The 27043-nt window shown below is 36.1% G+C and overlaps 7 protein-coding genes across 7 annotated transcripts; 5 read left to right on the top strand and 2 right to left on the bottom strand.

Annotated features, from left to right (window-relative positions):
- The first annotated feature begins 1775 nt into the window (after window positions 1–1775).
- Window positions 1776–2542, top strand: LOC110843241. Its single transcript, XM_035847926.1, has 3 exons — window positions 1776–1853; window positions 1940–2104; window positions 2186–2542. The coding sequence occupies exons 1-3, from the start codon at window positions 1791–1793 to the stop codon at window positions 2441–2443; spliced, it is 486 nt and encodes a 161-aa protein (XP_035703819.1). The 5' UTR covers window positions 1776–1790; the 3' UTR covers window positions 2444–2542.
- Window positions 2543–3202: 660 nt separating this feature from the next.
- LOC110843995 (muscle LIM protein 1) lies at window positions 3203–5204 on the bottom strand. The gene is made up of 5 exons (XM_022090076.2): window positions 5046–5204; window positions 3965–4113; window positions 3842–3882; window positions 3699–3754; window positions 3203–3610 (listed from the first exon to the last, which is right to left on the bottom strand). The coding sequence occupies exons 2-5, from the start codon at window positions 4077–4079 to the stop codon at window positions 3556–3558; spliced, it is 267 nt and encodes an 88-aa protein (XP_021945768.1). The 5' UTR covers window positions 4080–4113; window positions 5046–5204; the 3' UTR covers window positions 3203–3555.
- A 2228-nt stretch (window positions 5205–7432) lies between these two features.
- LOC110843996 (muscle LIM protein 1) lies at window positions 7433–9642 on the bottom strand. The gene is made up of 6 exons (XM_022090077.2): window positions 9485–9642; window positions 8367–8522; window positions 8250–8282; window positions 8104–8167; window positions 7996–8016; window positions 7433–7936 (listed from the first exon to the last, which is right to left on the bottom strand). Exons 2-6 carry the CDS (start codon window positions 8479–8481, stop codon window positions 7903–7905), a joined length of 267 nt encoding a protein of 88 aa, XP_021945769.1. The 5' UTR covers window positions 8482–8522; window positions 9485–9642; the 3' UTR covers window positions 7433–7902.
- Window positions 9643–11749: 2107 nt separating this feature from the next.
- Window positions 11750–14046, top strand: LOC110843974. Its single transcript, XM_022090049.2, has 6 exons — window positions 11750–12085; window positions 12207–12358; window positions 12416–12545; window positions 12610–12708; window positions 12796–13322; window positions 13420–14046. The coding sequence occupies exons 1-6, from the start codon at window positions 11863–11865 to the stop codon at window positions 13828–13830; spliced, it is 1542 nt and encodes a 513-aa protein (XP_021945741.1). The 5' UTR covers window positions 11750–11862; the 3' UTR covers window positions 13831–14046.
- Window positions 14047–14184: 138 nt separating this feature from the next.
- Window positions 14185–16786, top strand: LOC110843788 (traB domain-containing protein). The gene is made up of 9 exons (XM_022089824.2): window positions 14185–14581; window positions 14681–15208; window positions 15284–15442; window positions 15517–15636; window positions 15709–15880; window positions 15952–16057; window positions 16135–16215; window positions 16303–16397; window positions 16470–16786. Exons 1-9 carry the CDS (start codon window positions 14320–14322, stop codon window positions 16636–16638), a joined length of 1692 nt encoding a protein of 563 aa, XP_021945516.1. The 5' UTR covers window positions 14185–14319; the 3' UTR covers window positions 16639–16786.
- Window positions 16787–17775: 989 nt separating this feature from the next.
- LOC110845201 (gamma-aminobutyric acid receptor subunit beta) lies at window positions 17776–22355 on the top strand. The gene is made up of 11 exons (XM_022091569.2): window positions 17776–18310; window positions 18447–18514; window positions 18608–18731; window positions 18816–18925; window positions 19013–19088; window positions 19181–19233; window positions 19302–19515; window positions 19602–19636; window positions 19714–19834; window positions 19923–21391; window positions 22123–22355. The coding sequence occupies exons 1-10, from the start codon at window positions 17908–17910 to the stop codon at window positions 20576–20578; spliced, it is 1860 nt and encodes a 619-aa protein (XP_021947261.1). The 5' UTR covers window positions 17776–17907; the 3' UTR covers window positions 20579–21391; window positions 22123–22355.
- A 2367-nt stretch (window positions 22356–24722) lies between these two features.
- LOC118434556 lies at window positions 24723–26786 on the top strand. The gene is made up of 3 exons (XM_035848340.1): window positions 24723–25699; window positions 25768–26115; window positions 26191–26786. The coding sequence occupies exons 1-3, from the start codon at window positions 25277–25279 to the stop codon at window positions 26335–26337; spliced, it is 918 nt and encodes a 305-aa protein (XP_035704233.1). The 5' UTR covers window positions 24723–25276; the 3' UTR covers window positions 26338–26786.
- Window positions 26787–27043: the final 257 nt, after the last annotated feature.

Below are 27043 nucleotides of genomic sequence, written 5' to 3'. Positions count from 1 at the left end.
TGATGACCTTCGAGCTGTATTTAATTGTTTCAATCACACTTGGTGTGCTTTAACATTTAATTATTACTACTCAAAAAAATCGGTATCACTTTAGGGTCCTTGAGTAAGTCTGAGTCTTAATTAAAAACTTTTAAACCTATTACAATGAAATTGATCTATCAATCAGGAGCATTACCATTAAAGAGAATTTGTTTGAGTTATTACCTACATACATATTTGTCTTCATGCATATTTATTTATTTATTTATAAATGAGTGCTCCAAATATTATATGATTTGCAACCTAACTCTCGAGCTCACCAACTTAAATACAAAACACGATTTACGAATACGATATATGAATACCCACCAGCAAAAAGTTGCGTATGAATATGTGCATATGCAACATAAACACGCAACTAATGGAACATCATGTACAATTTACCATCAATTGAAGGAAAATGGCACACGCTCTAAGAATCTCAGTTAAAATCAGTTGATCATTTTTGCAAATACGAGACCGGTTCTCCAGTTCTTCCAGACCCCAATCACACATATGTATGTATCACTTTACTCGGCCATAAAAACTAGTTTTATGCACGACAAGGTCAGTTTATATTTATGCAAACTAAATTCACCAAAGGAAATCATGATTCACTTTTTAATTGGACCTTAGTTGCAATTTCTATCTCAAACTGAACTTAACACACTCGTACTAAATCCTCTAAATACGTAGCTGCATAAAATGGCACCTTCCTCACATCGAGAAATATTGGATGGCCCACTTCGGCAAAAATTTGTGGATATTCTAAAATCTAATGGAATCCCTGACCAAGTGGAAACCATCACCCTGACCGAACCTGCTGCACTCAAGGGGCAACATTTTTCATCAAATGCGGTTTACATTTTGGTGGAGTTCCAAGACTCATCTCTAAAGCCAAAGAATCTCTTTGTCAAAAAATCGGTCACCAACTCAGGTCATGCTGAATTTCTAAAGGATATGCAATTCATGGACAAGGAATCCACCTTCTTTGTCGAATTTCTACCCAAACTTAAAAAATTCTGTTCGAATTATAAGGGGCAAGTCAAAGAAATATTAGAAAAAGTGATTCAGAAAATTTAAATAAAAAATCATCACTGGTTTCAGATGTGAAAACCTGTTAAATTTTTTCCCAGAAGTGTTGTATGGCGATGATGAAATGATTGTTTTTGAAAATCTGGTATTGGATGATACTTTTATCATGTTGGATAGAGAAGCTAGACAGGATCTAAACACGTCAAAGTGAGACTTTCATACTTTATTTACTCATTTTCAAAGTCATTATACCTTATTTAACCTTCATTGGGCAATAATTATTATCCAAGCTTGTCCATTTATATATACAGAATTGTGTTGGAAAACTTGGCAAAATTTCATGCTATCACACACGCGTTTATCAAAATCGAGTGTAACGGAAGCGAGAAATTTCTATCTGACTGGCATTTGGTATGCTGTGAAAGTTTCATTAATGAGAAGAATCCTATGATCGAAACAATGTTTGATCATGTTGTAACAACATGCATACACTTTTTGAAGGTATATATACATGTACATATTATGGTTTATTTGACACAGAGTTAAGTTAGTCAGTTTCCGTTAATTGGAATATTCGAAAAAATTCATAGGGTCATCCCGTCCCTGGAGATTCAAAAGCCATGGAAATATTGGCCGGATATTTGGGTAAAACGTACCTTCTTATGACCGAGCTGTTAAGGTACAGACCAGAGGAAAAGTTGCATGTCGTGAATCATGGCGACTGTCAGAATAATAATATGATGTTTAAACTGGATCCGGAAACTGAGAAAATAACTGATCACGTTTTTGTCGACCTTCAAGTATGCTTAGTTAATCCGAATAACATGAACTCTAAATGTTAAGATGTATAAATTAGGTGGTTTTGTCAAATTATGTACGTCCGCAGATTACAAGGCTTGCCTCTCCGAATGTGGATCTTGGTTATTTTTTGTACACCAGTGTTAAGAATGCTGTCCGACGACAAAATTTGACCGAGTTACTTCAACACTACTTTACAAATTTTGTAAAGACTTTGACCATGTTTGATGAAAACTGCCCAATCAGTTTTGAGGTATGTATCTTCATATATCATGATTTATGTACCTATGTTTTCCTCCTCTGCTGAATTAATTAATTTCTGCTTATTTCCCAGGATTTTGTCAAGGACTATAGTGAGAAAAGCCAATTTGGTTTCTTCTTCAATCTCAACATTTTGACAGCATTAGAAGTAATGAAGGATATCAACTTTGATAACATGAGTGACGATCCAAAAACGTACATGGATGAATTTACAGCATTAATCAACGACTGGATTGTTAAACATCCCGAGAAATCATCTGAAATCTCGGTTGAAATTGTTGCTGTTATAAATGAAAATGAAAAAATACTTGACGATGCTAGATCCTCATAAATGTAACAATAACACTTGCATTCAAATCATAATTCTCACATTCGTCTTTTAATTACGAAATCTGCTCATGCTAAATAAATAAAACTCACTGGTACTGTACCAATATTGTACTGAATATTTTTATTCATGTGACTTTCTTTCCCCAAATCATCGAATCCATTGAACTACATAGTTTAACTATAGTTTTACGTCCGGTGACGCAAACTATGAAGCATTGAACTAATGCTATAATATCTCTAATTATTGATAAGTACGTATTGATTAATAGTATATAAAATCTTTACCCCTTTTCGTTAATTAGGAAATATATATTTAGCATGTCACCCTTAAAACGTGAGTATGAACATTTACTCGTATCGATATTTCTAGGCAAAGCATTCATTTTTGTTTGATGCTATATTGACTGGTACTGGTGGATTCAATTTCATTAATGAAATATGTATCCGTTTTCTTTCGAGAATAGCACTCACGTTATATCGGTAACATTCTCAATAATTGCCTGCAACATAAAAGCATTCGTTAACGCCATGTCAGCCAATTAAAATGCTTGCCAATTTTAGGTGCTTAAATTGCGAAAAGATTCCAACATGTCACGAAATTATGTGCAATTCGGCCTGTTGCCTGTGTATGAATGGGTACACAATGTAATGCAGATGTACGTATGTATGTTTGTATTTAGTTGGTATGCATGTACTTAAATTTTGAAACTTTTCTGGTATGCCAACAAAGCTAGAAAGCAAAGATTCAAGTACACAATAAAACGTTTCAGCCATCAATCGTGATATTTAAGCTCATTTAATCGTTCCAACCGAAAAAGAAACTATTTGGCAGTTTACAATCCACTTACTCTAACTAGAACAACCAATATTTATCTCAATTTGAAGAACTATCTAATTATGTTCAAAATTAAAATTTTAGAATCATTTTTATCAATAAATTTTGCATGCAAGTTAGAGAAACAATTTAATATTGCTATTTCATAAACATAATTTTTTTTTTGGATAATTTAATCCGAAGATTATGCATGCTTATTATTTATATAGGTTAGCTTAAACGATTAAACGATAAAAAGCAACAACTTAATGTTATCCATTGCATTTTGACGACTTAATTTATTCCTTTTCTGCAGTTGGTTCTGACATTATGGATGATTGTCCGGTCCCGTATCTGCCATAACAAAGGACATTTAATTACAAATTTAATTCCTACATAGATGAACGTAGGAAATAAAGCATCAAAAGTATGTAATTTGTACCCCTTTGGTCCGAAGTTGCCTGCATAGCACTTCTTGCAGTACAGTTTGTCTTCCCTCTAAATACAGAATAAATGGGAATTAACATTATGACAATATCATTACATGATAAATGTAAGAATATTGTAATACGAACGACATAATACCTCATTTACAAGGGTACTATCAAGCGCCTTGGAACAAACCTCTGCGGCATAAAATCAGAGATTATTTCATATACTAAGGTAATAACCAAACCATGAAAAATTGCGTTGAGTATTTTACATTACCGCATTTGAAACAGTTCTTATGGAATTTCTTTCCACCGGCAAGTCGTTCTTCGGCCGCATACACGGATTTGCCACATTTTGGGCATTTTGGATTGTCAATTGGCGTGAAAGGCATAGCTGCTAGGAATGCGGTTGGTTTGACGAGTTTACTACAAAAATAAAATTAGCCCATGAATATGATGAATGTTGACGTGAAGCATGTAAAACATAAATAAACTGCAAATTCAACACTTTTCAGGCTCTAATTGCAATTTTAGGCATTCCTTGGAGACATGTAAAAATGAGATTTTTAGCTAAAAAGAGAAGATACAATAATATTGAAATATCGTAAAATTTAGGAAGAAGAGAGCATGAGAAAATTGGGATCTGAGCCAAGAAACCTGCAGATAAAATTAAACTAGTGTGTCATACACTATTTTAAAATGCTCTACTCCATAGTCATTGCCAAGCCAATAACCCAGTAACACATTTCGTACGTATATCATATAAACTTTACGAATTAATCGATTAATAATTATATTCATTAAGAAAATAAATGACAGAAAATAAAAATTAATCGCACTGGGAAACTAAAGTTGTGCAAAAAAATATGGTAAGGTTAAAAATACAGCAAAAAACATAAATATGTATGATCCCGTTTGAAACTAGAGCATTTCTGGGTCCACCGCCTTAATTAATAAGTAAACACGAGTTTAACTTTTTTTGCCAAATATTTTTTTTTGTAAAAACAAATATTGCCAAAATATGCATGCACCTTGAAAGTATGTAAGAACGGTTTGTTTAGTTTACTAAATTGAGCAGATTTCAACGGCTTAATTTGCGCATTCCTTTACTGTATCATCCTTAGCTAAATATCAGGTTAATTTGGATGATATGTTTCTGATATTGAATTGCTTAGGATGTACTTATCCCAATGTTTTCTCAATTTAGACAGACTTTGCCCTTGCGTGACTTAATTATGCTTATCCTACACACATGTATTTATGTATTTATCTATGCTTGTATTTTTGTGTCACTAAGCACACGTATAAATTTGGAAATCTTTGTGAGATCAAAAATTGATAAGCGAAATAGTGCATACCTGATTTAATAAGAATTAAAAGATGGAAAAATCACCATGTACTGTTTCCACGAGAAGTTGTGCACACAGACTGAAGTTCGCGACTCTACTTCCTGGTGATTTTGCAGAGCCGAAGAAGGATGACCTTATTTGTGTCTTCTGCTAAGCAAATGAGTGGGTAACTTGCTTTGAAACTTTTACAAGGTTGCATCACGAAATCGACTTGACTCCCTCACGTACACAAAGCAAAGCTCTTCCGAACCGATAAGTAAGTGAGATGTGGAATCTTCGAGACGAGTGGGCGTAGGCGTTGCTCGTTTTTCGTACATTTACAAATGTGTGTGGGTTCCTTTGTCTCCCTCCGTAAATCGCATCCAGGAATTGGTACCGATTTTAATCATGATTTCACGAATGAGTGAGTTATGGAGGGTCTGAAAATTTGTCTCAATAATAACCGATATTTTTTACACTTTCAATTCTCATTCTGCAAAAAGTAGCATGCACAGATTTGTTTCTAAATTGAACTCATATTTACTCATTCATAAAAATTTTACCAAAACAAAAAAAACGTAAAATTATAGATTTCTATTATGTAAGAACATATATGGTGTATCGTAAAATTACAACAAAATTATTATCTTATAATAGATTTATAAATTTGCCCATCTGGCGCATGATATTTTGCGAGCATGCAGTCTGGTTCAAGTGCCGGGGAATCGGAACTTAGTACCTGGGAAACGTCACCCAAAAGTTCCGATTCCCTGGTCTTTTTAGTTATGCAAGTTACAGGGAAACGGAACCCACTTGTCGCAGGATTTAGCGGGTGTCGATTCCCCGGTACCCTATTCGACAAAAGTTACGATTCCCCGGAACCCAAGATTTTTCTTCCATTTTTCATAAATTGGATAAAAATCTGAAGAAAATTTGAATTATCTCAAATTAACCTCCCACAAATGAAGAACACTGGATAAAAAAATTAGAATTTTTTATAGTTGCAAAGGTTCCTAAAATCACAAATATCTGACAAATTTGAGGAGCGGCAAGCTCAAAAAGGTCCGGGGAATCGTCACCCCACAATTATTTTTAGGGAACAATACAATTATTTTACAGTTATTGTTACAATTATTACGTTATTATTATTGTACAATTATTTTTCCTTTAAAATAATTGTGGGGTGACGATTCCCCGGACCTTTTTGAGCTTGCCGCTCCTCAAATTTGTCAGATATTTGTGATTTTAGGGACCTTTGCAACTATAAAAAATTGTAATTTTTTTATCCAATGTTCTTCATTTGTGGGAGGTTAATTTGACATAATTCAAATTTTCTTCAGATTTTTATCCAATTTATGAAAAATGGAAGAAAAATCTTGGGTTCCGGGGAATCGTAGCTTTTGTCGAATAGGGTACCGGGGAATCGACACCCGCTAAATCCTGCGACAAGTGGGTTCCGTTTCCCTGTAACTTGCATAACTAAAAAGACCAGGGAATCGGAACTTTTGGGTGACGTTTCCCAGGTACTAAGTTCCGATTCCCCGGCACTTGAACCAGACTGGCATGAGTACTTGCATATTGTTCTTGGCCGATGAGTCACTCTATACGCCTGTTTGAACTCTTCCGTCAAATTGAATTTGAAACTGGCAAGTTATTGACAATCGCCAGAACAAATCTAGCTAATGAATCAAGCCCATTCATACATATGTGTATCCTCCTCCTCCTGTAATAGGATGTCACTCAAAAATCACGAAGTGTGAGTCAATGTCGAAAAATGTGACACCGTCTCGCTGCATTTTAATACGACTAATAATTGAGTATTCCTCTCTGACGGTTTTCATAATTATGTGTTGTACAAGTAGTGTGATTCAAATCGCTTTTACCATAGACATGAATATATACTTAAGTTAACTCTTTTTCTTCGTGATTTATTATGCACGTGTCACCATTCTTAATCACACTAGTCGTATCTATGAAGACTAGTCTACATTTTATTTTGACTTAAAATTTTGGCCCAAATATAATTCATGAAAGTGAAAGTTGCCGGATGAAGGTCTCAAATTATTATTTCCGAGTTTTACTAATAAATTAGGTATGCGACGAATAGAATTTCTGCGTCTCAATTTGCCTCGTCTAAACCAGATTTGAGATTAGTCTGATTTGCTTATGCTAATTTGGTACACTGATTTGATACTATTAGATATACATGGAATTTGTGTAATTGGTGATACATACGGAATTATGCAATTACGAAGACGCAACATGATATTTTAATTTTATAAAGGTGAAAGCAAATTATTATGCTACCAACTTATGTGCTTATTGTGCTGAACGGCAAATTTCATGCGTTTTCTCGGTTTTATACATGCCGTAATAAAGTGCCAAATTGCAAAATCAAATCCGATGCGATGTCATAGTCATAGTATTTAAAATTATTTATTCATGTAAATTATTATAAGGGACATGCACGGCAGTATAGGATCTCGTATTTTCTACAATCAGCACAATATACTCCATATTTATTTCAAAAGTGTATGTACCTTTGTTCAAAATAAAAATAATTTGTTACAAATTCTAATAGTTATTTTAGAGGGAATGACTAGCAACTGAATTTTTAAAACAAATAAACATACATATCTTCCTGTTAACATTTTGGTTGAATAAATATACCCCTTTGAATTGTACAATTTTATAGTTAAAATTAAAGTTAAGCTGTGCGATTGCTAAGTCCTACTAGGAACTGTCCCTTATAATAATATTAATTATAACGCAAGTTTTAGTAGTCCGACCGTATAGTAATCTTAGATACAGGTTTGGTTAAAAGATAATATAAAGCCATCAATTATAATTATTCGAGTAACATCCGTTCCATCCCGTGCGATTCAATCTACTCCTTTTGGGCCGTTGGTTCCGACATGATACTAAGCAGAAACAAAGGTTAGAGTATAAATTAAATTCACCTTCAAATTTGTATACAAACCTGCTCTGTCCGGTTCCGTATCTGTAGTGAACAGAAGAACATTAATTAATTATAATTGTACATTTATTTGGATTAATCGAAGAAATTGCGACAAAAAATAGTACGCACCCCTTGGGTCCAAAATTACCCCCATAGCACTTTTTGCAGTAGAGTTTGTCCTCATGCTCGTTACCTAGGGTGGAGTTCAAGGCAGGTGTAATTTATTAATAATTTTCATTTTCATAGATGCAAAAAATGACAAAAATTGTACTTACAAAGGGTTGAGTCCAAAGCCTTGGAACAAACCTCTGTACAATAAAATCAGCGATTATTTCACATAAAACTAACCCCAAACCATCAATGAAAAATTATAGTTAGGTATTTCATATTACCGCATTTGAAACAGTTCTTATGGAATTTCTTTCCACCGGCAAGTCGTTCTTCAGCCGCATACACGGATTTGCCACATTTTGGGCACTTTGGGTTTTCAATTGGCTTGAAAGGCATGACTTCTAGGAATGCGATTACGTTGATTTACTCTTTATTAACTGTAAAGCAACAATGATCGATCATTAATATTAAATACTAAATTACGGTGAAAGACGAACTGCAATACCAATTATTATAAAAAAATTACCCGGCTCAAAGAAAAAAAACTAAGCAACACTGTGTATGCATATGCTAATAATAGATGTTAAAGTGAGATTTTGAGTTAAAAGATGTGATGATATCGTAATAATAATGGAGTTCAAGAGAGAACAAGAAAATTGGGATTTTTGCCAAAAATCTGTACAAAATTAAACTCTATTTTCAAACGTATGACCAAGCCGTCCATTTTTTATCAGAATCATAATATGAGGTCGATTAATGGCTTTGATTTACTATTACGTACTTAAGATGCACTTGATTAAGTTGGGTGTGTATCCAGAAATTAATTACCGTAACATATAAAGCTTAACATTAGTGTGCGAACCTCATGGATGAAATAAACAAATAGATTGGTGCAAGAAAAAATATAGAAAACCTAATAATTGCTCGCAAGAGATAAAGAATTAACGCGTGAGTTTGCTTCATCTTGCTTAAACTTGTTTGCGTCTTTTCAGTAAACAAAAATGTCCATTTGTGCCAACTATTTATAAAAATACTCAGCTTTACTAAAGAGACACAAACAAAAACAAAGAGGTGCTATTGTGTTCCAATTTACGGCATGCCAAATGTACAACAAACTAATACATAGATGTTCAGTTTCGATGAAATTTATATACATTCATACATACTTTTGTGATATTACGAGCATTTTAAAAAGAAGTGTTAACGCATGTAAATAGTATGTAAATAACGCGATTTTTAATTTTTTTGTTACATGTTTATCATTTCAATTTGGATAAATTCTTTTATATGTGACAACATAAGCTACCAATTAATTGTCAAGTTCAAGTTCAGGTTAGTAAGGTTTGGTTCAAAGTTTAATGAAAAACGTGTAAGTGATCAAATGTACGTGTGTGTATACCTGATTGATAAGGAATTACTAGATGACAAGCTCCATATGTTATCACACCAACTCGTGCACAAAGACTGAGGGTTCGAAATCTGAACCACTTCTGTAATATAGCCGTAGGAAATGATGACCTTATTTGTGTATGAAGGAGTAAGTAGGTATTTGTCTCAGTGGGGCAGTGCCAATTCCACCCGGTTACCGGTTACATCACACATCGGATAACCGACTTACATACATACTTATATGCATTAGTAATACTTATCTTGATTCCCTCCTTTCCTCCCTCACCTACACAAAAACTATCGCGTACTCCGTTTTTCTCTAAGCTGATAAGTAAAAGTAAGAAGATGAAGGAGCAAAAATCTTCGCAAAGGAGGAGTGGGAGACGTTCATTTTATTTATTGGGAGTTATTATTAACTCTGCACAACCAAGCCCACTGTGAAGTTTTGCACTTGGTTGCTTGGTTGAGCATGAGTCATTTCTAAAAGTAAAGTTGCAATTCAGTTAAATCTGTTTGCGGTGTGTACGAGAATATTATGTGTGCCAGCCGGTAATCTTTCATACCAATCTCACCGAACATCTAAAAACATACGATACGAGATAATTGTGCAAAGTTTTCAATCTTTTGAAACCTCTGAATAAAAGTACTATGCAATGATGATCGGAGAGTGGCTGCGGGGGCGAGGCAGTAGTGTCGGGAGTGACTACTTTCTCTGCCACTTTGCCGAAATGACCTTACCCCTGATAAGTAGTAAGAGTAAGTAAAAGTGAATAGTAGCCAAATACTATTAAAAACTTTTATATCGACACTACCCACGACCACACGTGTGTAGCTTTTATTCTGTACACACACACACATCTTATTCCCGTTTAATAAATGTTTTGTTCATGCATACCCCATTATTTTGTAGCATATATTTAGCCAACTATTTGACAATGCAATCTTGTTCTGGAACGTTTATGAGCACATACGTTTTTACTTCCAAATAGAACAATAAGCATACTTATTCTCGTCTACGACTCGACAGAATTTGGAGCTTTTTTGAGAAACAGATAAATGCTAACAAAATAAACGCATACTTTTTTTTAGAGAAATCTATTTCCAGGTTTTTGTTGAATATGTATTTTCGTATTCCTTAAAATGTGTTATTAATTACTTGTACTCTAATTATTTCGGCCTACTGACTCGCAATAACGGTGACATGGAAAAAATAATCGACCATATTTGAATCCTTGTCGGTCCAATTAAAATTCACTCCCACGCAATGTAGAAATCATAGGCCGTTTCAAAGAACAAGAAGACAGCTAAATTTTCTGGCCAAAAACACTATTGCTGGCAGACACCGTTTTACTGCCCTCGTATGTATTCAGTACATACAATTTCACTCCACACCACTCACTAATAACGGGATGCAGATGTCTTTGCATATGTGCAAAATCTTAAAGCATGGCAAATCTCATCACTTACAATATTTTGCTTGTGCTTTTTACGGTCGTTCGTATTCCACAAATAAACGGGAGAAATCATAAAACATTTGTCACTGCTCGGTGTATCCAATTTTTCTTAATATCTATTTTCGTTTGGGTTACATATCCTGTTTCAGGCTGCATTATCTTTCTGTTCAGCTCCATTTGTGAAATGTAATTAATCATGTTCATCTTTCCCATACATACAGCGACAAAGATAGGTCACATTTGTTGATTGTTTTCATAGTATCCGCAAAATGGATATAAATATGCAGATGTGTCTCACTACATAAAACATTCCGGGTGCAAGTGCCCGGGTACATTTTTGCATTCCGGGTACTTAAACCCAATTTTTAAAACTAAATTTCAGTCAAGTATATCTTTTATTGGAGAGAAATTTAAATCAAAAGTCACAAATGAGATCATGTTTATGCATTTATTATGACATTTTTTCACTTCTCACAATAATCCTTCCATCATTTCTAGCAAATCCTTGATTGCCTGAGACTAAATAAAAATCAGCTAAGATTTATATCGAAGTGAAAGCAAATGAAGACTTACGACAAATTAAGCAGGTTTTTATATCATAATTTAAATACAATGATGAATGACTGGATTATTTAGAAACCAAGCTTTTTATGGACAATGTCTTAAATTTTAATAAAAATATCATCTTCATTCTATAATAAATTGTTTAATTGTAAGAACATTGGAATTCAGCAAAATGTGTAGTGAGAAGGAGAACAATTGCATGGATTTCACGGGAATTTGAGACGCAAATAAGACCCGAGGTAAAGTTTAGTTCAGTCTCAACACAAGATTTTGTGGTTTGTTTGTTGCTTTGTGTACCCATACACCATATGACAAATACTTTTCCATTAAAAATTAAGTGTTTTCAGAAACCATACACTAATCAATCATAATGGAGGCAAACGACTATAAAACCCTGGGGAATAGTTGCTTCGTCAATAAGGAATACGCAAAAGCAATTGAATTTTATGGTAAAGGATTGCGAATCTGCAAGAAAGAAGATTCCATCAATTTATTCGCAAATAGGGCGGTCTGTTATATCAAGTTAGACTGCTTCCAGAAAGCTTTAAATGATACGATAGCAGTCTTGGAACAAGATCCGTTGCATGAAAAAGGTATATAAACAATTTATACGACATCTAGGAGTTAATGAACTTTCTCGTAAATATTAAATCTTAACTTGTGTCTATTATAACCTAACCTAACGTAAACAATGCTTGCATCCATTTTGTCTAGGAATATTTCGCCACGTAAAATGTCTTTGGGGTTTAGGCCGCTACGAATCTGCTCTGACCTTTATAAACTCCAAGTTGGCCAAAAACCCTCAGCTCTTTTCCAGCAAAGAACTTCTCGACCTACGCCGCAACACTGAGGCCTGTTTCCATCAGGTATCTAATCTAAATATTGTAATTAAAATTTCAATTAATTAATTAAAGTTTGAATAGAGCAAGACAGGTCAGTATGACATTCTCGAGTTGATGAGGCACCAGCAAGAAAAACCCCTCGAGCCCCTAGAAAATGTTGCTGAATACGTGGGTCCGATTAAAATTAGGGATGTTCCCGGCAAGGGACGAGGTTCGTGTTATCAAAGATATGTATCGCATATCAGATTAATTACCTCAATGTCATTCTTGACCAGGTATCCTTGCAGAGGAGGACATAAAAACTGGGCAACTCATAATGTGCTGCAAACCATTCGCTTTCTATCCATATTCCGACGAAGAAATGGGCAGTAGATGTATGACATTATTTATAAATGAATATCTCCGTGGTTCGAACTTTCTTCATATATTTCTAAAATTTCTATATTTTTTACTTGTTGCAGCCAACTTTGCCTTGGTGGATTGCATCCTCGAAAAACTGTCCATTGAACCACAATTTCGTAAAGAAGTATTTCCCCTCCACACCCCCCTCCCGACAGACTTGTGTCTAGAAATGTCACAAGAAGATCTCGAACTAGCTCAACTTCACGCAATCATTGCTAACAATTCTTTTGAATTTAACGGCAGTGGTGGTCTCCTTCATAGTAACCATACTTATTTTTGGTCAGGCCTTTGGATCTTGCCGTCATACATTAATCACAGTTGTTCAGGGTCAAACTGTACGTGGTCAGTGTACGGTGATACATTTTTCGTCCGTGCGGTGCGCCCAATAAATAAAGGAGACGAAATTCTCATTAGCTATGTCAATATTACATGGCCGTACAAACATCGACTTAGTGTTATTCGAGATCACAAATTTGAATGTGATTGTGACCTGTGTCAATATGAGGAAGGAGAGGATGAAGACACGGTGGAGGAAAGAGAACAAATTTTCGATCAATTGGAAGAAATTTATGACATGGATGGATTGGTACATAAATAAAAATATGCATGTTTTACTTTACTGTCGTATTGTTATTGTAAACAGTTTGAGAATTTAACATTAACCATCTAATTATACTATACAGATGCCCAAGCAGACGATCATAGATTGTTTCAACAAACTGGATTCACTGCGCAATGACTCCCCTCATCTAAATTTTCCCCTCGCTAATGTAAAAGTTATCAGAGTTCTGCAACGATTTCTAGTCGAAAGAGACACCACTGCAAGTACCACCCAGGTCCGCATCATGTTTGAAAGGATTCATTCCGTCACAAAGAACACGGCTCATGCAAAGTTCGTCGTTTCTTTGTGTCTCAATGTACTGAATTGTTTGATGGAGGACGCCACCTCAGAAACTGGGACGATTCAAGGGTGGATTAAGCAATTGAAGAATGATTTAATAGCAGCTCATGGGTCCCCAAAGGCGTTATTATATGTGGGTCCGGATATGTTGGAACTATTGAAAGATATGTTACATGCAAATGACTTCTTGTAGTAGGGTGCAGTAATTATTTACCTAGATAAATTATTGTGTAACTTGTTACTTATATTAATTCAAAGTATTATTTTGTCTTTGTCATCATGTGTTAGTTATCGAATATCAAATTAAGTAATTACCTGTTTAAATTGCTCAATTTTACAATTTGGTATTTATGTATCTTATTTTTGCACATTTGGTATATAAATTTTCTCACAGTTGAATAACTTGGAATAACTTTATGTGTTCATTCCTTTTGATTGGTTTCATTGGTATGCAGAATTCATTTATCAATTGACAATTTTTTAATAAATTTCATGCAAAATTCTGCATGCGAATTCACATCACCCCAACCATTGCACATTGGCGAACACACGAAAAACATTTATTTCCACGTTGCAGCAGATGTGCAACAGTCTAATTTTTCTTTTTTCGTTATTTCGTCAGAAATTGGTGGTATTTCTTTAACGTTATCTTTTCAATAATTAGTGCCCCCAATTGTGAAGTATGCCACCAAAAGGTAAGCGACGATCGAGCAAGCCCAAGGAGACAGAATTCAGTCAACGTGGAAGTGGCGATTTTTCTGGACCATCGTCAACAACAGCAGATGACCAACATGACGATGACGAGCAAAACCACAACATGGGAGCTGGAGGTGACGACGGTAATAATGTCAACTATGTGAATGGGGGAGGAGAGGGAAAGAACCCTGAGGCCGAAAAGTCCCCATCTCCAGAAAAGGAGGAAGAAATTTCATTTTCTTCGCCAGGTATGTAAAGATGGTGGTGATTGATGTATTGGCTTGTAATTACCTAATTGCTTGTGTAATTAGTTAATCTTACTCATACTTTTCATATTTCGTATTAAGGAGAGTTATCATCGTCATCATCATCATCTCTAACCCAAGTAACTGCTCCAAACTCAACTGCAACGACCCTGTTATTGGAAGATGCAGATGACACTGACGAAGAAGAATCTGAGGTAGTTATCTCTGCATCACTGAATCTTGGACAAGATAGCAAAGTCGAGTTGAAAACAGAGCAAGTTAAAGTGATCGAGTCACCGCAATCAGTATCATCATCACCTAGAGGAAAAGAAAAGGAGGCGTCCGCCGTATCGTCACCCAAAGGAAATTCGCAACTTTCCAGATCTGAACCATCAAGTATGACGACTACCCAAGAACAACCACCACCAGCGCAATCATCCCTACCAGCATCATCATCTTCTTCCTACGCAACCGCTAGCACAGTTAACTCACTAAACAGTTCAACCGTTTCAGCCCCACCGGATATCAATTATAGCAATGCAATTTTGACTGATGAGCAACCACCAGAGTTGGAACTACCAGCCACCGTCAGCACCTTGTCCATCAATAATGCGCGAATTTATTTGATTGGTGAGTAGATCATAATGATCATAGTCAAGTAGTGAGTAACAATTTATGCAATTAACTACTTTCTCCAATTCACAGGCACTGCCCACTTCTCCACGCAATCTCAAGAAGACGTGAGCAACGTTGTGAAACTAACCCAACCTGACTGCATTCTTTTAGAACTTTGCCCAAGTCGTAGAAATATACTGCACCTTGATGAGGAGATGCTTCTGAGAGAAGCAGGAGATATTAGTTTTGGTGCACTTTACAATAACGAATTATCAATATAATCGTGCATTAAGTTAATGATTTATTTGTTACTCATTGTGTAGCTAAAATAACCGCAACGCTACGAAATGCACCTCCAGGCAGTTCAAGAGTCCAATCTCTCCTGCACCTATTGCTCCTGTCGATGTCGGCGTCCCTGACCAAAAAATTGGGGATGGCACCAGGCATGTTTTTTTTATTTTATAGAATTAACGAGTCTGCGAAATGTTTATTTATATTTTTATCTACATCAATAGGTGGTGAATTCCGTGCTGCAGTAAAGGAAGCGGATAAGCTCCCAAGAAAACCAACCCTGCTCTTGGGTGATCGCCCGTTTAATGTTACCTTGGCCAGGGCAATTGCAAGCTTGTCACTCATGCAAAAGGTTAAATTGGCCTGGCAGTTTTTGCTGAGTTCGGATGACATTACGTGAGTGCATTTGTATACGTCACATCAAAAATTTAAAGCTTAAGTTCGATTAAAATTTCAAAATATTGCAGAAAAGAAGAAATTGAAAAATGTAAGGAGCGTGACCTGCTCGAAAAAATGTTATCTGAAATGACCGGAGAGTTCCCGTCCATAACAGAAGTTTTTGTGAATGAAAGAGTAAGTCGAAATGCATAACCATGGCATGGCACATGCTGTGCATTGTACATACTTAATTACTGATTATACAAGTATAGGATTATTACTTGGCGCATACTCTGTACATGAGTTCCGTCGCCATCGGGGAAGCAAAACAGAAGCAAGGGGGTAAAGGCGAGGTACATGTGTGATTAGTCTATTTTTGATTAAATTTACCACGTCTTTGCAAAACATTGCAAGATGTTGATGTATACGCTTACTTGCAGGCTGTAGTCGTCGCCGTAGTAGGAATGGGACATGTCATGGGAATCTGCAAAAACTTTGGACAAACAACGGAACAAGAGTTTTCTAGGGTTGGAAGGTAACGCATCTCGCAAATCAAATATCCATGTTCTTTAATCATACATAATTTAAATCCACATTTGCTTCACAGTCTTCCACCAACCTCACCGCCATCAACTACGAAATGGCTCATCAAAACTGGGATCAAACTAACGTTTTACGGAGTAATGACTTATGGTGCGTACAAACTCTTCAATCGGATTGACATTTTCAAGAAATTTGAAAATGGTCTGAAGCTTGGAATTGTCAAAATTAAGTAGATTACTGCCGATAATAATTTATAATGAAGATCTACAAGATCTTACATATTGAGTGATGATAGTTTATTTATATTTAATAATAAATAAATAAACAATAAATATTATGAATTTAATTTAGTCCTCCAAATAAATATGGATTTTCATACAAGTTCTAAAAGTAGTTATCGTTTTTATTTGTCAAGCGCAGTTTTAAGTACACACTGGTTTCAAAATGCTCATGTAAATATGTAAATTTATTTTTCCAACACTATAAACCAAGAATTCCCAATGGTCATAAATTATACGTATGCATGTATCAACGCATCTTCCAACAGAACCGGAAGGAACAAGCCATTCACTTTGTACAACATAAGGGATTTAAGAGCTTTGTAAGTTACGACAAAGTACCTCACAGTCAACAGTGAATGGATCACGGAATTGTATAATTCAAGCACCCATTGCTTGATATTCGCGTGTTTTGGTAACCAGAATAACCATTTAGCGTCGTACTGCTCGCTTCATTTAAATTACATGGCCATTAAAATTTTAAACCAACTCAACAAGTCAGCCCAACATTATAAATTCCTTATCATGTAATCCATTATTATTTAATAGCCCACCGGAACATGCATGTAGCTGGAGGTCAAATTGCTATGCATACATACAATACACTTACATAAGTAATTTTCTCTAAGCAAACAACTAATTCCACCACCTTCCTCCATCCATAACAAGAAGTGAAAGTTATTTATTGCCGACACTCGAAAAGAAAATGAGATCGTTACAAGAACCGAGACCCCTTTTCCCAAACCCCAACCCAATTTTCTTTTATTCTTGGTCCTCAGGCTAGACCAGGCCAAGCCACACAACCCAAGATAATTTCTCCCGTTTTGGAAGATTGCCACCGAATGTATGTATGTATGGTTAGAGCGACTACTTTGATTCCTAGAATATTAGACGAGAAAGCTGAGGAGAAAGCGAAGAGAAAGTGGCTCGGGTGGAGAAAGTCTCACAACATCATAACCACGAGCAGTATACAGAGTCTGTACATTTATATAGCACACATAGCCCTGTAACTAACCTACCGGGTCTTGTGCACACACATATTTTCGAACACAACCCCAGCCCAAAGTCGTCTCCACATACAACTTTCTCCCAGCAGTCTCGTCTGGCAGTAGTGGCTCCTCGACGACTTTCTCTCCTCCACTGCTTCTGCTTTCTCTTCACTCGCACTTTTAAAATTATTCTTCTCTTTCTCTCTAACTGCAAATTATCTCTTACATTTCTTGAATGTGGTCGCTTTTATTTTCTGCCTCTTACATTTTGTTGTCTTTATTTTCGACCGTCTTCAGTGAGCAGGATACGGTAGGAATATTTGATTTTGACCAAGTAGTAGTTACTCCCCATCATCACGTAAATAATTCGCGTTGGGCCAGAGAACATGGAGCAGAGTTGGAAATAAGGACGCATAAATTTCCGTACGGGCATAATAACAATCCCATTACGTCAACACTTTACAATACAAATGCACGTCGAAGAAGAGGAGCAAGTGGAGAAAGCAAGGGCAGATTTCGTCGAAATGCGGGCCAATATCCGTCTCATCAAGAGTTGAAACAACTTTCACAAAATATTACGGGGATCTTGGATGGTTTCAGTAAAAAGTATGATAGGCGAGTTCGGCCCAATTATGGAGGTTTGGCATAAATTATAAATATTTGAATGCATATGCGATAAATTTACATAGTTATGTATTTACATATGTATGACCTAGTAGGTATCTAATAATAAATAAAGTTATGAATTAAAATTGCAATGATCTGTATTTACAGACGAACCTGTGGAAGTGGGTGTAACCATGTTTGTCTTGATGATAAGCTCGATATCGGAAGTATTGATGGTGATTTATACATTATTTACAAGGATGTATATAGAAATTATTGAGAATATGTACATATTAATCATATGAGTTCGTATGTATGCGCATATGCAGGACTTTACCGTGGATTTCTACTTTCGACAAATGTGGAAGGACCCTCGTCTTGCTTTTAGTGGTCCGGAAACCGTAAAGACTCTCAGCGTTGGGAGTGATTTCTTGAAACAGATTTGGGTGCCGGGTAATTATCTGTAACTCTATGTTTAATTATGCATATTCCACATATGTAAATATGTATTACAATTGCATACTATTTAATCAACAGATACATTTTTTGTCAACGAGAAAACATCCTATTTCCATACGGCGACTACATCCAATGAATTCTTGAGAATTTCCAACGAAGGGGATATAACAAGATCACTCCGATTAACGGTATTTAAGAATTTTTTTAAAAATTGATAAAAATTCTTTAATCCTAAATTATAATGATTCATATAAACGATGTACATATTTAACTAGGTAACTGCTACGTGTGCCATGGACCTTAAATACTTTCCTATGGATTCACAGCTTTGCAATATTGAGATTGAATCTTGTAAGTGTTTCTGATCGATTGTGGAAATTTTTCATATCAGAAATTATGCATAAATCAATCATGAATGACTAATCGTCATGTACCTTTCGTAGTTGGCTACACTATGGCTGATATTCGTTACAAATGGGCAAAAGGGGCTGGCTCTGTACGTAACTTTATTAATTTTGGTTTTGATTTAAAAATATCAGACAACTCAATCCGTTTTTCGTAAAGGTCGGGGTGTCGGATGAAGTGTCCCTCCCTCAATTTAAGGTGCTTGGATTTCGGCAAAAAGCATTCGAAATTTCTCTCTCCACTGGAAACTACTCGAGATTAGCGTGTGAAATTCAATTCGTGAGATCGATGGGATACTATTTGATTCAGATCTACATTCCAAGCATGCTCATTGTTGTCATTTCCTGGGTATCATTCTGGGTAAACCGTAACGGTTAGTGAAAAATTATTGTACATAAAATTTATGATTTATTGTGTGTTAGTTAAGGGGTAAATGATATGACAATTTATGCATTTTAGCTGCCCCTGCAAGAGTTTATCTTGGAATTACTACTGTAAGTTGCATTAGTAGACTACTCGATTTAGTCTGGCGTAGGATTTTTTCACAAATATTTGCCAATTTCATTACCAGGTTTTGACCATGACTACTCTCATGTCATCGGTGAATAAAGAGTTGCCAAAAATCAGCTACGTCAAAAGTATCGATATATTCCTGGGGACTTGTTTCTTAATGGTGTTCGCCGCCTTGTTGGGTATAATCTTATTAATTCAGTCATTAATTCATTATTGATTATTTGCATATAAGTAAGTAAAAATCATATGTGCATTTCAATTTTTTAGAATATGCAACCGTTGGATATCTCGCGAAACATATCCAGCGTCGCGTCATGCACTTCGCCTCTCTTAAAAAAATGGCTGACGAATTGACAGCCAAACGACGCGAAGCAGAAGAGGAAGCCCGACGACAGGAAGAAATTGTGAACCAAAGTCTGGAATTAATGTATCACCGCCGGCAAGAAGAATACCGTCATCAGCAACAACTTCGACAACACGCCTCGGACACTGACAGGTCGCCAAATCCGATCCCCACATCTGGCTCGTTTTCCCACCATCCCCACCAGTACAGTTTGCGACAAGGACAGCCCCCACACGGGAATTATTACGGTGGTGGGAGTGGCACAATGACTCCAAATGCTGCAACCTTGGGAAGGAAACGAGAGGATGGGAGCGTCATGGACACTCCTGCTGGTAGAAAAAAGATGGGGGGAAGAAACAGTGCTCTGGAATTCGGTTGTGTGCCAAAACCGGAACAAACAATCCGGCCTGTTGTACCCATAAATCCAAACCAAATTTGTGGAATTACGCCATCTGATATTGATAAGTACTCAAGAGTCGTGTTCCCCGTTTGCTACATTTGCTTCAATTTAATTTATTGGATAACCTATCTGCACATTAGTAACGTTAACCCTGGCGATCTCACATTGATTGGGGGATAAAAATGTGCATGAAATATTTCCCAATGTTAGTCAGACACTGTGCCAGTCAAATCCTTGTAAGGAAATGTAATTCTGTCAAGTTCGATACATGCATTCAAAGATTAAGACTTTGTCCCATTAGTGGGTGTAACTTTAACCGTTGCTGGAGTAACGTAACTAAACTATAATGTTCCACATCCCAATTTTTGAAAACTGCTAATCTCACTGTTGACGAGGGGACGCATTGTAGTTTGCCTTCTATACTTGTTTAGAAAGTAAAAATGGAAAATTAAAAGACTAGAAAGACATATTTCATATAGTAACACACTTCTTCTAGGAACTTGATCTTTTGCATGTGATGGAGTAGACCATTGTAATAAATGTAACAACAAACCTTGTTGGGTGCTCACCCTTCCTGCCTCAAATAATTGATAAAAAACTTATAATTGCTCATACATTAATGTGACTGTATACATGTACATATACAACAAGTACATGTACAAATATAGCGTAAATTTGTTATAATGTTATAGTTAAAATCTGCGCTGATTCATAAACAGAGGAAGGAGTTGATATTTTGGTGAAAGTTCTTCATGCACCATTGTCTGTAGCAACTACTTGCATAAATACTTCAACTTATTGTTAGCATGTGCGATTTTCAGACTCTGTTAGACGTAATAATGTAATAACCTTGACCGTTTTTGCAATAAAATATCAGAAACAGTAAAATTATATCTTCTGTCTGAATTTATTTATGAGAAAGTGTTCTGACATTTCTGACAATTTATCTAATCAGTGCCACTGATCTCACTCTGGTGGGCTAAAAATAGTATGGTAAGTTATATTCTCACGATTTTCATCGATCACTTCCATGCATGCAACGCGTATAAGTAGTCATAAGTATATATACGTATGTACATACACAAGTCAAAGAGGTGTTATCTCCAAAACTCCAAACTACCTCCCAAACCTACTTAGGATTAATCGGTATACATGTGTTTGTACATACAGAGAGGTTACACCGAATTTTCTAGATTTAGAATTTTTTGTCGCGTATAGGGAGTGGATAATCGTATCAGTAGTGCATATGTACGACATTGAACTTATCCAGTGAAATCCATAAACCGACAAGTACGACAAATCAAAGTTATACTTTTTGCAGTGATGGCAGATCTGAATAAATAAATTACGTATGTATTATTCCGATAGAATATGTGTATCTACATAAATATAATACGTACATATATTTATATAAGAGACACATATTAACATGGTTCAGTACTGCATGGCTGGCATTTTTAGCTTTAACTTGTCCACAATTTTTCTCAAACTGCTATTCGGTAATATAAAAGAAATGTGAATTGTGAAAATATATAATATTTTATTTTCTTATATTTATTTTCATCATGCCATGAATGAACGCCAATGGATAAGTTTGAAATATTGCAGACTCCTGATTACGTACTTATTTATATAAGCTGAGTTGTCAAACTTCTAACTCCAAAGCACATATAACTCCATGTGACTATTTTATATTATTAATAAATACATTCAATGGCCCACAGCACAGACCAGATCAAGAAGAAAGTACTCCCCAGTGGGATCTTTATATCGCTTTGGAGAAATCCAACCACTTTCTTTATGCAATATTGAACTAGTTCTCTCTGATGACCGTGTGTGTACTACTCTTCACAAGTTTCACTATGATTTCGTCCCTGAATTCACTGTATATACACACATGTTTGTATTTACGTACATATGTGTTTGATAATCTGTGCAATAAATGCATTAATAATAATTTCTAGACTTGTCATCATCATTCATTTTGCTCATTATAGGCTAGACATGGCCAACATGAATTTTATTCCCATATCCATAACTTTACTTCTAAAATGGGAGCGCAAACCATGTTCAACTCAAATGTTTTTGCCACCCACACAGTTTGATAAACAACGTCTGATGCAGCACTTGGGCCAAATTCAGGGACTTATGGGCGCCGCAACGTGATTTTTCAGGCAGACACTGTGTTATTAAATACTTTAACTCTCTCGCCCCAATTCTCCTCCCACTCCTACTCGAAGATCTGTTTTCGAAAACAGACACTCAAAGACTTTCATGTGCATAGCTCCAATTTTGGAGGGACCAATTTTATGCGAAACATTGACAAACATGCGATTTAAATGCTAAATTTAAATGTTCTAATTTAGACTTGAGAGTGAGAAAAATAAGATTTTGCACAACTGTGGCCATGGAGTAAAACTACAGATACTTGGTGGTTCTTTTTTATGAGATTCCCATTAATGGGATGCTACAGCATAAGATCTGAGAAGGGCAAGTGGTTAAGCTACCTCCTAAACACAGAGATATTCTTGCAAGAACTACCATAGTAATTCCGTATATCATGCGGAATATAACAATATATTTTTGTTCCGGTGGCCGTCGAGACATCAGGAGTATGGGGGACGGAAGGGTTGAAGTTCATCCAAGATGTTGGGAGGAGGATGAAGGATGTCACTGGACCAATGTCGACAACTTTTCTCATTCAACGGATTAGTTTGGCAGTTCAACGCGGGAATGCGGCATCAATCATGGGAGCTGTCCCCAGTCAACGAGGATTAGAAGAATTATTTTATATTTTAAATGATAGGTCGTTTTATTTACAAAAATCATGTAAGGGGCCGAATGGTGATCTCGGACGCCTATCCGGATCAAGTAAAGGTTTTCCCAACCCACCAACATCGGGTTTTTCCTCTACTCCCCAAGCCAACTAAGTGTATTTCATAGTTTATCAATGTTTATGTTAATAAAACACACATTTTTTAATTATTTTTATATCATGCGAAATTACTTTGTAAATGGGGATTCAATGTAATCCATAAAAGTTCAAACAGAATTTTCTTTACATGTACTTACATACACAAATTTATATCAAGTATAGTCTCAAAAAGGTCCGGTTCTGCTAAAGTGGTCGCATGATCCTCGACGTACTTAATTACGATGACATTTGTCAAAATGGGCTCGTTCAAGGACAGCCTTACTCTTACAAATACTTACTGGTGACTGGACCATTGGTATCGCTTGTAGCTACATAAGGTGGAGTAGTCGGAAGGAAATAGTGATTTCTTTCTACAACGTGCTCCGAATTACTACAATCATAAAAAACTTTTCCATGCAAAACCAATGTCCCGCAAACGAATGAACGATTTCATGAACAAAAAAATTTGCTTCTTAATGAATAATCCATTAAAATGCATTATGGTAGGAATAAAGGCATACAAATAACTTTTGCAAGCATAAACACGTAAATAAGTAAGATGCTAGTATGCCCGATATAATTAAGTATTAGCAGGATTGTATTGTCATATTGAATCAAATTTATCTGGCTTATGTATTATTATGCATTGCTTGGTAAGATTAGTTAAGTTCCTTTTCTTTCTCAATGTCACACTAATAACATAAAATATTAAGAACTAGTAATCAAATAAATTAGTCTTGGGAGTTGAATTATTTGTCTCACTAATGAAAAATAGTGCGCATAATACAATTCACATTCCTAATACAATTTAAATATGCAATCCAAATGGCTTTTCCTCCATATTAATTTTAGCCGATCTCCCTCCTGATCCTGACATTATACATATATTATGTATGCATTATGTCCTTGTAAGCATAACAAATTGCGCATTACGGCATTACATCCGAGATTCACATAATGCAGATGGAAGCAAAATATACGCAGTGTTATTTCTACAGAAAAGCCTGTAACATTTACACTTTATCATTCTTTTCTCCAAGTGATCTTTCCAAGCTCCACCCAAAACCACAACAATCAAAGAGCCTCCTCCGACCTTGTCCCATATTTTATGCCTTCAAAGGTGAGGTATTTCTGCTCAGGTTGATCCAAGTGCCTCAATTCCTCTTCCCAAGAAAGCTCAAAATGTAACGTACATGTGATATACGGACGGATCATATTAAGCAAATTAATCCAACTCGTCCAATTACTTACCATCCATTCCCATCCGTCCGTTCAATTTACTACAAAATTGATTGCCATCTCTAACTGTAAATCACACGTCGTAACCAAATAAATCCATCGGAAAGAGCATTAAATTCGCGTTTCTACATACACCGCAGCCGTAACCTTTGCGATGCTGGTTTACTGGTGGCATTTCATGGACTTAAAAAGGTCTCGTGTAGGAAAGCAGCACTGATGGAATTGCAATTTTAATGACATGGGCATCCAAACTAGTTTAGCCATGTAGTTTTTCTCCTACGCGATGCAGCTTTCTCCCTCATGGTGCAATGCAGTCTGGTCCTGCTACGCTGCATGCAGCTCACTTTCTCCAACAAAGTCCAACCTCACTTCACTTCCTTTTCTGCTTTGCGAAAGAAAGCAGATCGAGACGGAATCAGAGAGTACAGCGAGAAGAGAGATAACAAATTTGCACTTTCACTCTGCAACACAATTTCAACATACTGCAATACACCGCAATTTCTCAATCACGGTTTGAAACTTTTCATCTCTCTCACTCTTGCCTTAGCATGTCCAGCAGCGTGTTGTTCATTCTTGCACTGCATATATGTACGTACTGATATCTGCTGTTGTAAACTGTAAAAAACCCTCCATTGTAAATTCAAAGCATCCATAAAATCATACGCACAGTCTGCATAATTTAAAACATTAGACAAGTCCAGCCAAAATAAAAACAAATAAAAAGAATGGTAAGTGCTAGTGTGTCCGGTGTCTCGACGAGATCTAAATCCGGAAAATCCGGAAAAATAGCCCCAGAAGACTTTCCTGCTTCAACTCTCTGGACATTAAATCCTGGAATCGACCCACCACCATCTCCCTCGCCGGGATTCAAGTGCAAGTGTAAACGCTGCATCAAAAGTGTAATCGTACGAGTGACCGAGCCGACAGCCGAAGCACCAGAAAAACTGAAAATGTTTCGAATCTGCGAGAAATTAATTATCAATGGTGACGACTCGGGAAATGCTTATCTCAAAATTTATGTCGGGGAAGAAGCTGAAGTCAATCTCATTCTAAAATGCGAACATATAAAGAGAAAGACACTCGATTCATGCATCATATTCGTGGACGCGGTGGGATGCATCATTTTCCGGAGTGAACGAGAGGGAGGGGTGAGAAAATTTACCAGTAGACAGTGAATATGTGTACTTGACTGACTTGTATCGCTTGATTTATTTAGGTGACTATCGTAAAAATGGGGAATGTCGTCCTTGGTCATGTACGGGGGGCGCCAGGATCTCTCTGCGTGTTTAGAAGGAATTTTGGAATAGTTGTCTCGCCAAGCACTGCATCCGAGCGGAGGATCAAGATCAGAGCAACTGGGTGTTGCAGCAAATTTTTATGTTGCTCATTTTTCAATTCCTTTTATCTCGACGAGTTTGTAATACTTGACGCGGATGGAGATGAGATTGGGTGGATTCGAAAAGTGGAAAAGGCCAAGGGTGGCGGAGCGAGTGTGGAATTTGCGCAAAATATTGGAGACGATGATACTGCGAAAGGGTTAATCTTGGTGGCTGCAGTAACATTGGTGAGTACATGTCATGATTGATGGCTACTTGGGTGTGGCTGTCTAAATATATTATTTGATTTCTTGGTATTACAGTACGAACTCTTCCTAGAGCCTCATCTCGGGTTCAGCATGGGAAAATCTGGCATAGGAAAGGTGATCGTTGGTGGGATAATTTTAAGCATAGTTGGGTTATTGGGTGCCATTTTCTATTTTGAAATTGCGTCTTTATGGGCTGGTTGATCTTACATAATTTATAGGATTACTATATATATACGGTACTGATAAGTAAGTTAAGTACATAAATAGTTCGTTACATATTTCGCCATTTGTCAATATCTATATATATAATTACGACATGAAAGCCAAACTTATAAAACATAGGAGCGAGGTCCAAATTCGCACTCGGGGAAAAAGCTGATATGCATAAATAGGATGATGAGGAGTGCAAAAATGAAATTCTGATATTAACATTATCACTCAACTCAATCCAAATTATACAAATACTTACTTACTACAGATTAATTACAAATATAATGCAAAGAATCTTGGCCTTTTATCTATTTAATTTATATATTATGTAACCAAATCAATTACTTATTGCCTTCAACATTGTCACTTTTCAATCAGTAAGTACAGTTTCGTGCATTATTAAATTACAGGATTTAATAAAATTCAACATTGCTCAATCATACTGGAGACTTAGTACTTACTTCCTAATATAGTTAGTACCATTGGTACTAACCAAGTGAGTTACTTATTCACGGTACTATATAATACTTTAAAATATATGTAGGCTAGATCACAGTGTGAATTAACCTAACTGATCGCATTTCATTCAAAGAAATTGTAATCATTGCGCTATGCTTCTTTTTACTCGCGTGCCTTGCACTTCAATCAAATCATACAACCGAGTGACCATGCGGTTTTCAAAATCATATATAGGACA

This window comes from Folsomia candida, unplaced genomic scaffold (genome assembly GCF_002217175.1).
Source record: "Folsomia candida strain VU population unplaced genomic scaffold, ASM221717v1 Fcan01_Sc002, whole genome shotgun sequence".
Taxonomy (NCBI): Eukaryota; Metazoa; Arthropoda; class Collembola; order Entomobryomorpha; family Isotomidae; genus Folsomia; species Folsomia candida.
Note: the sequence above shows the minus strand (reverse complement) of the source record. Positions and strands in the feature narration are given on the sequence as shown.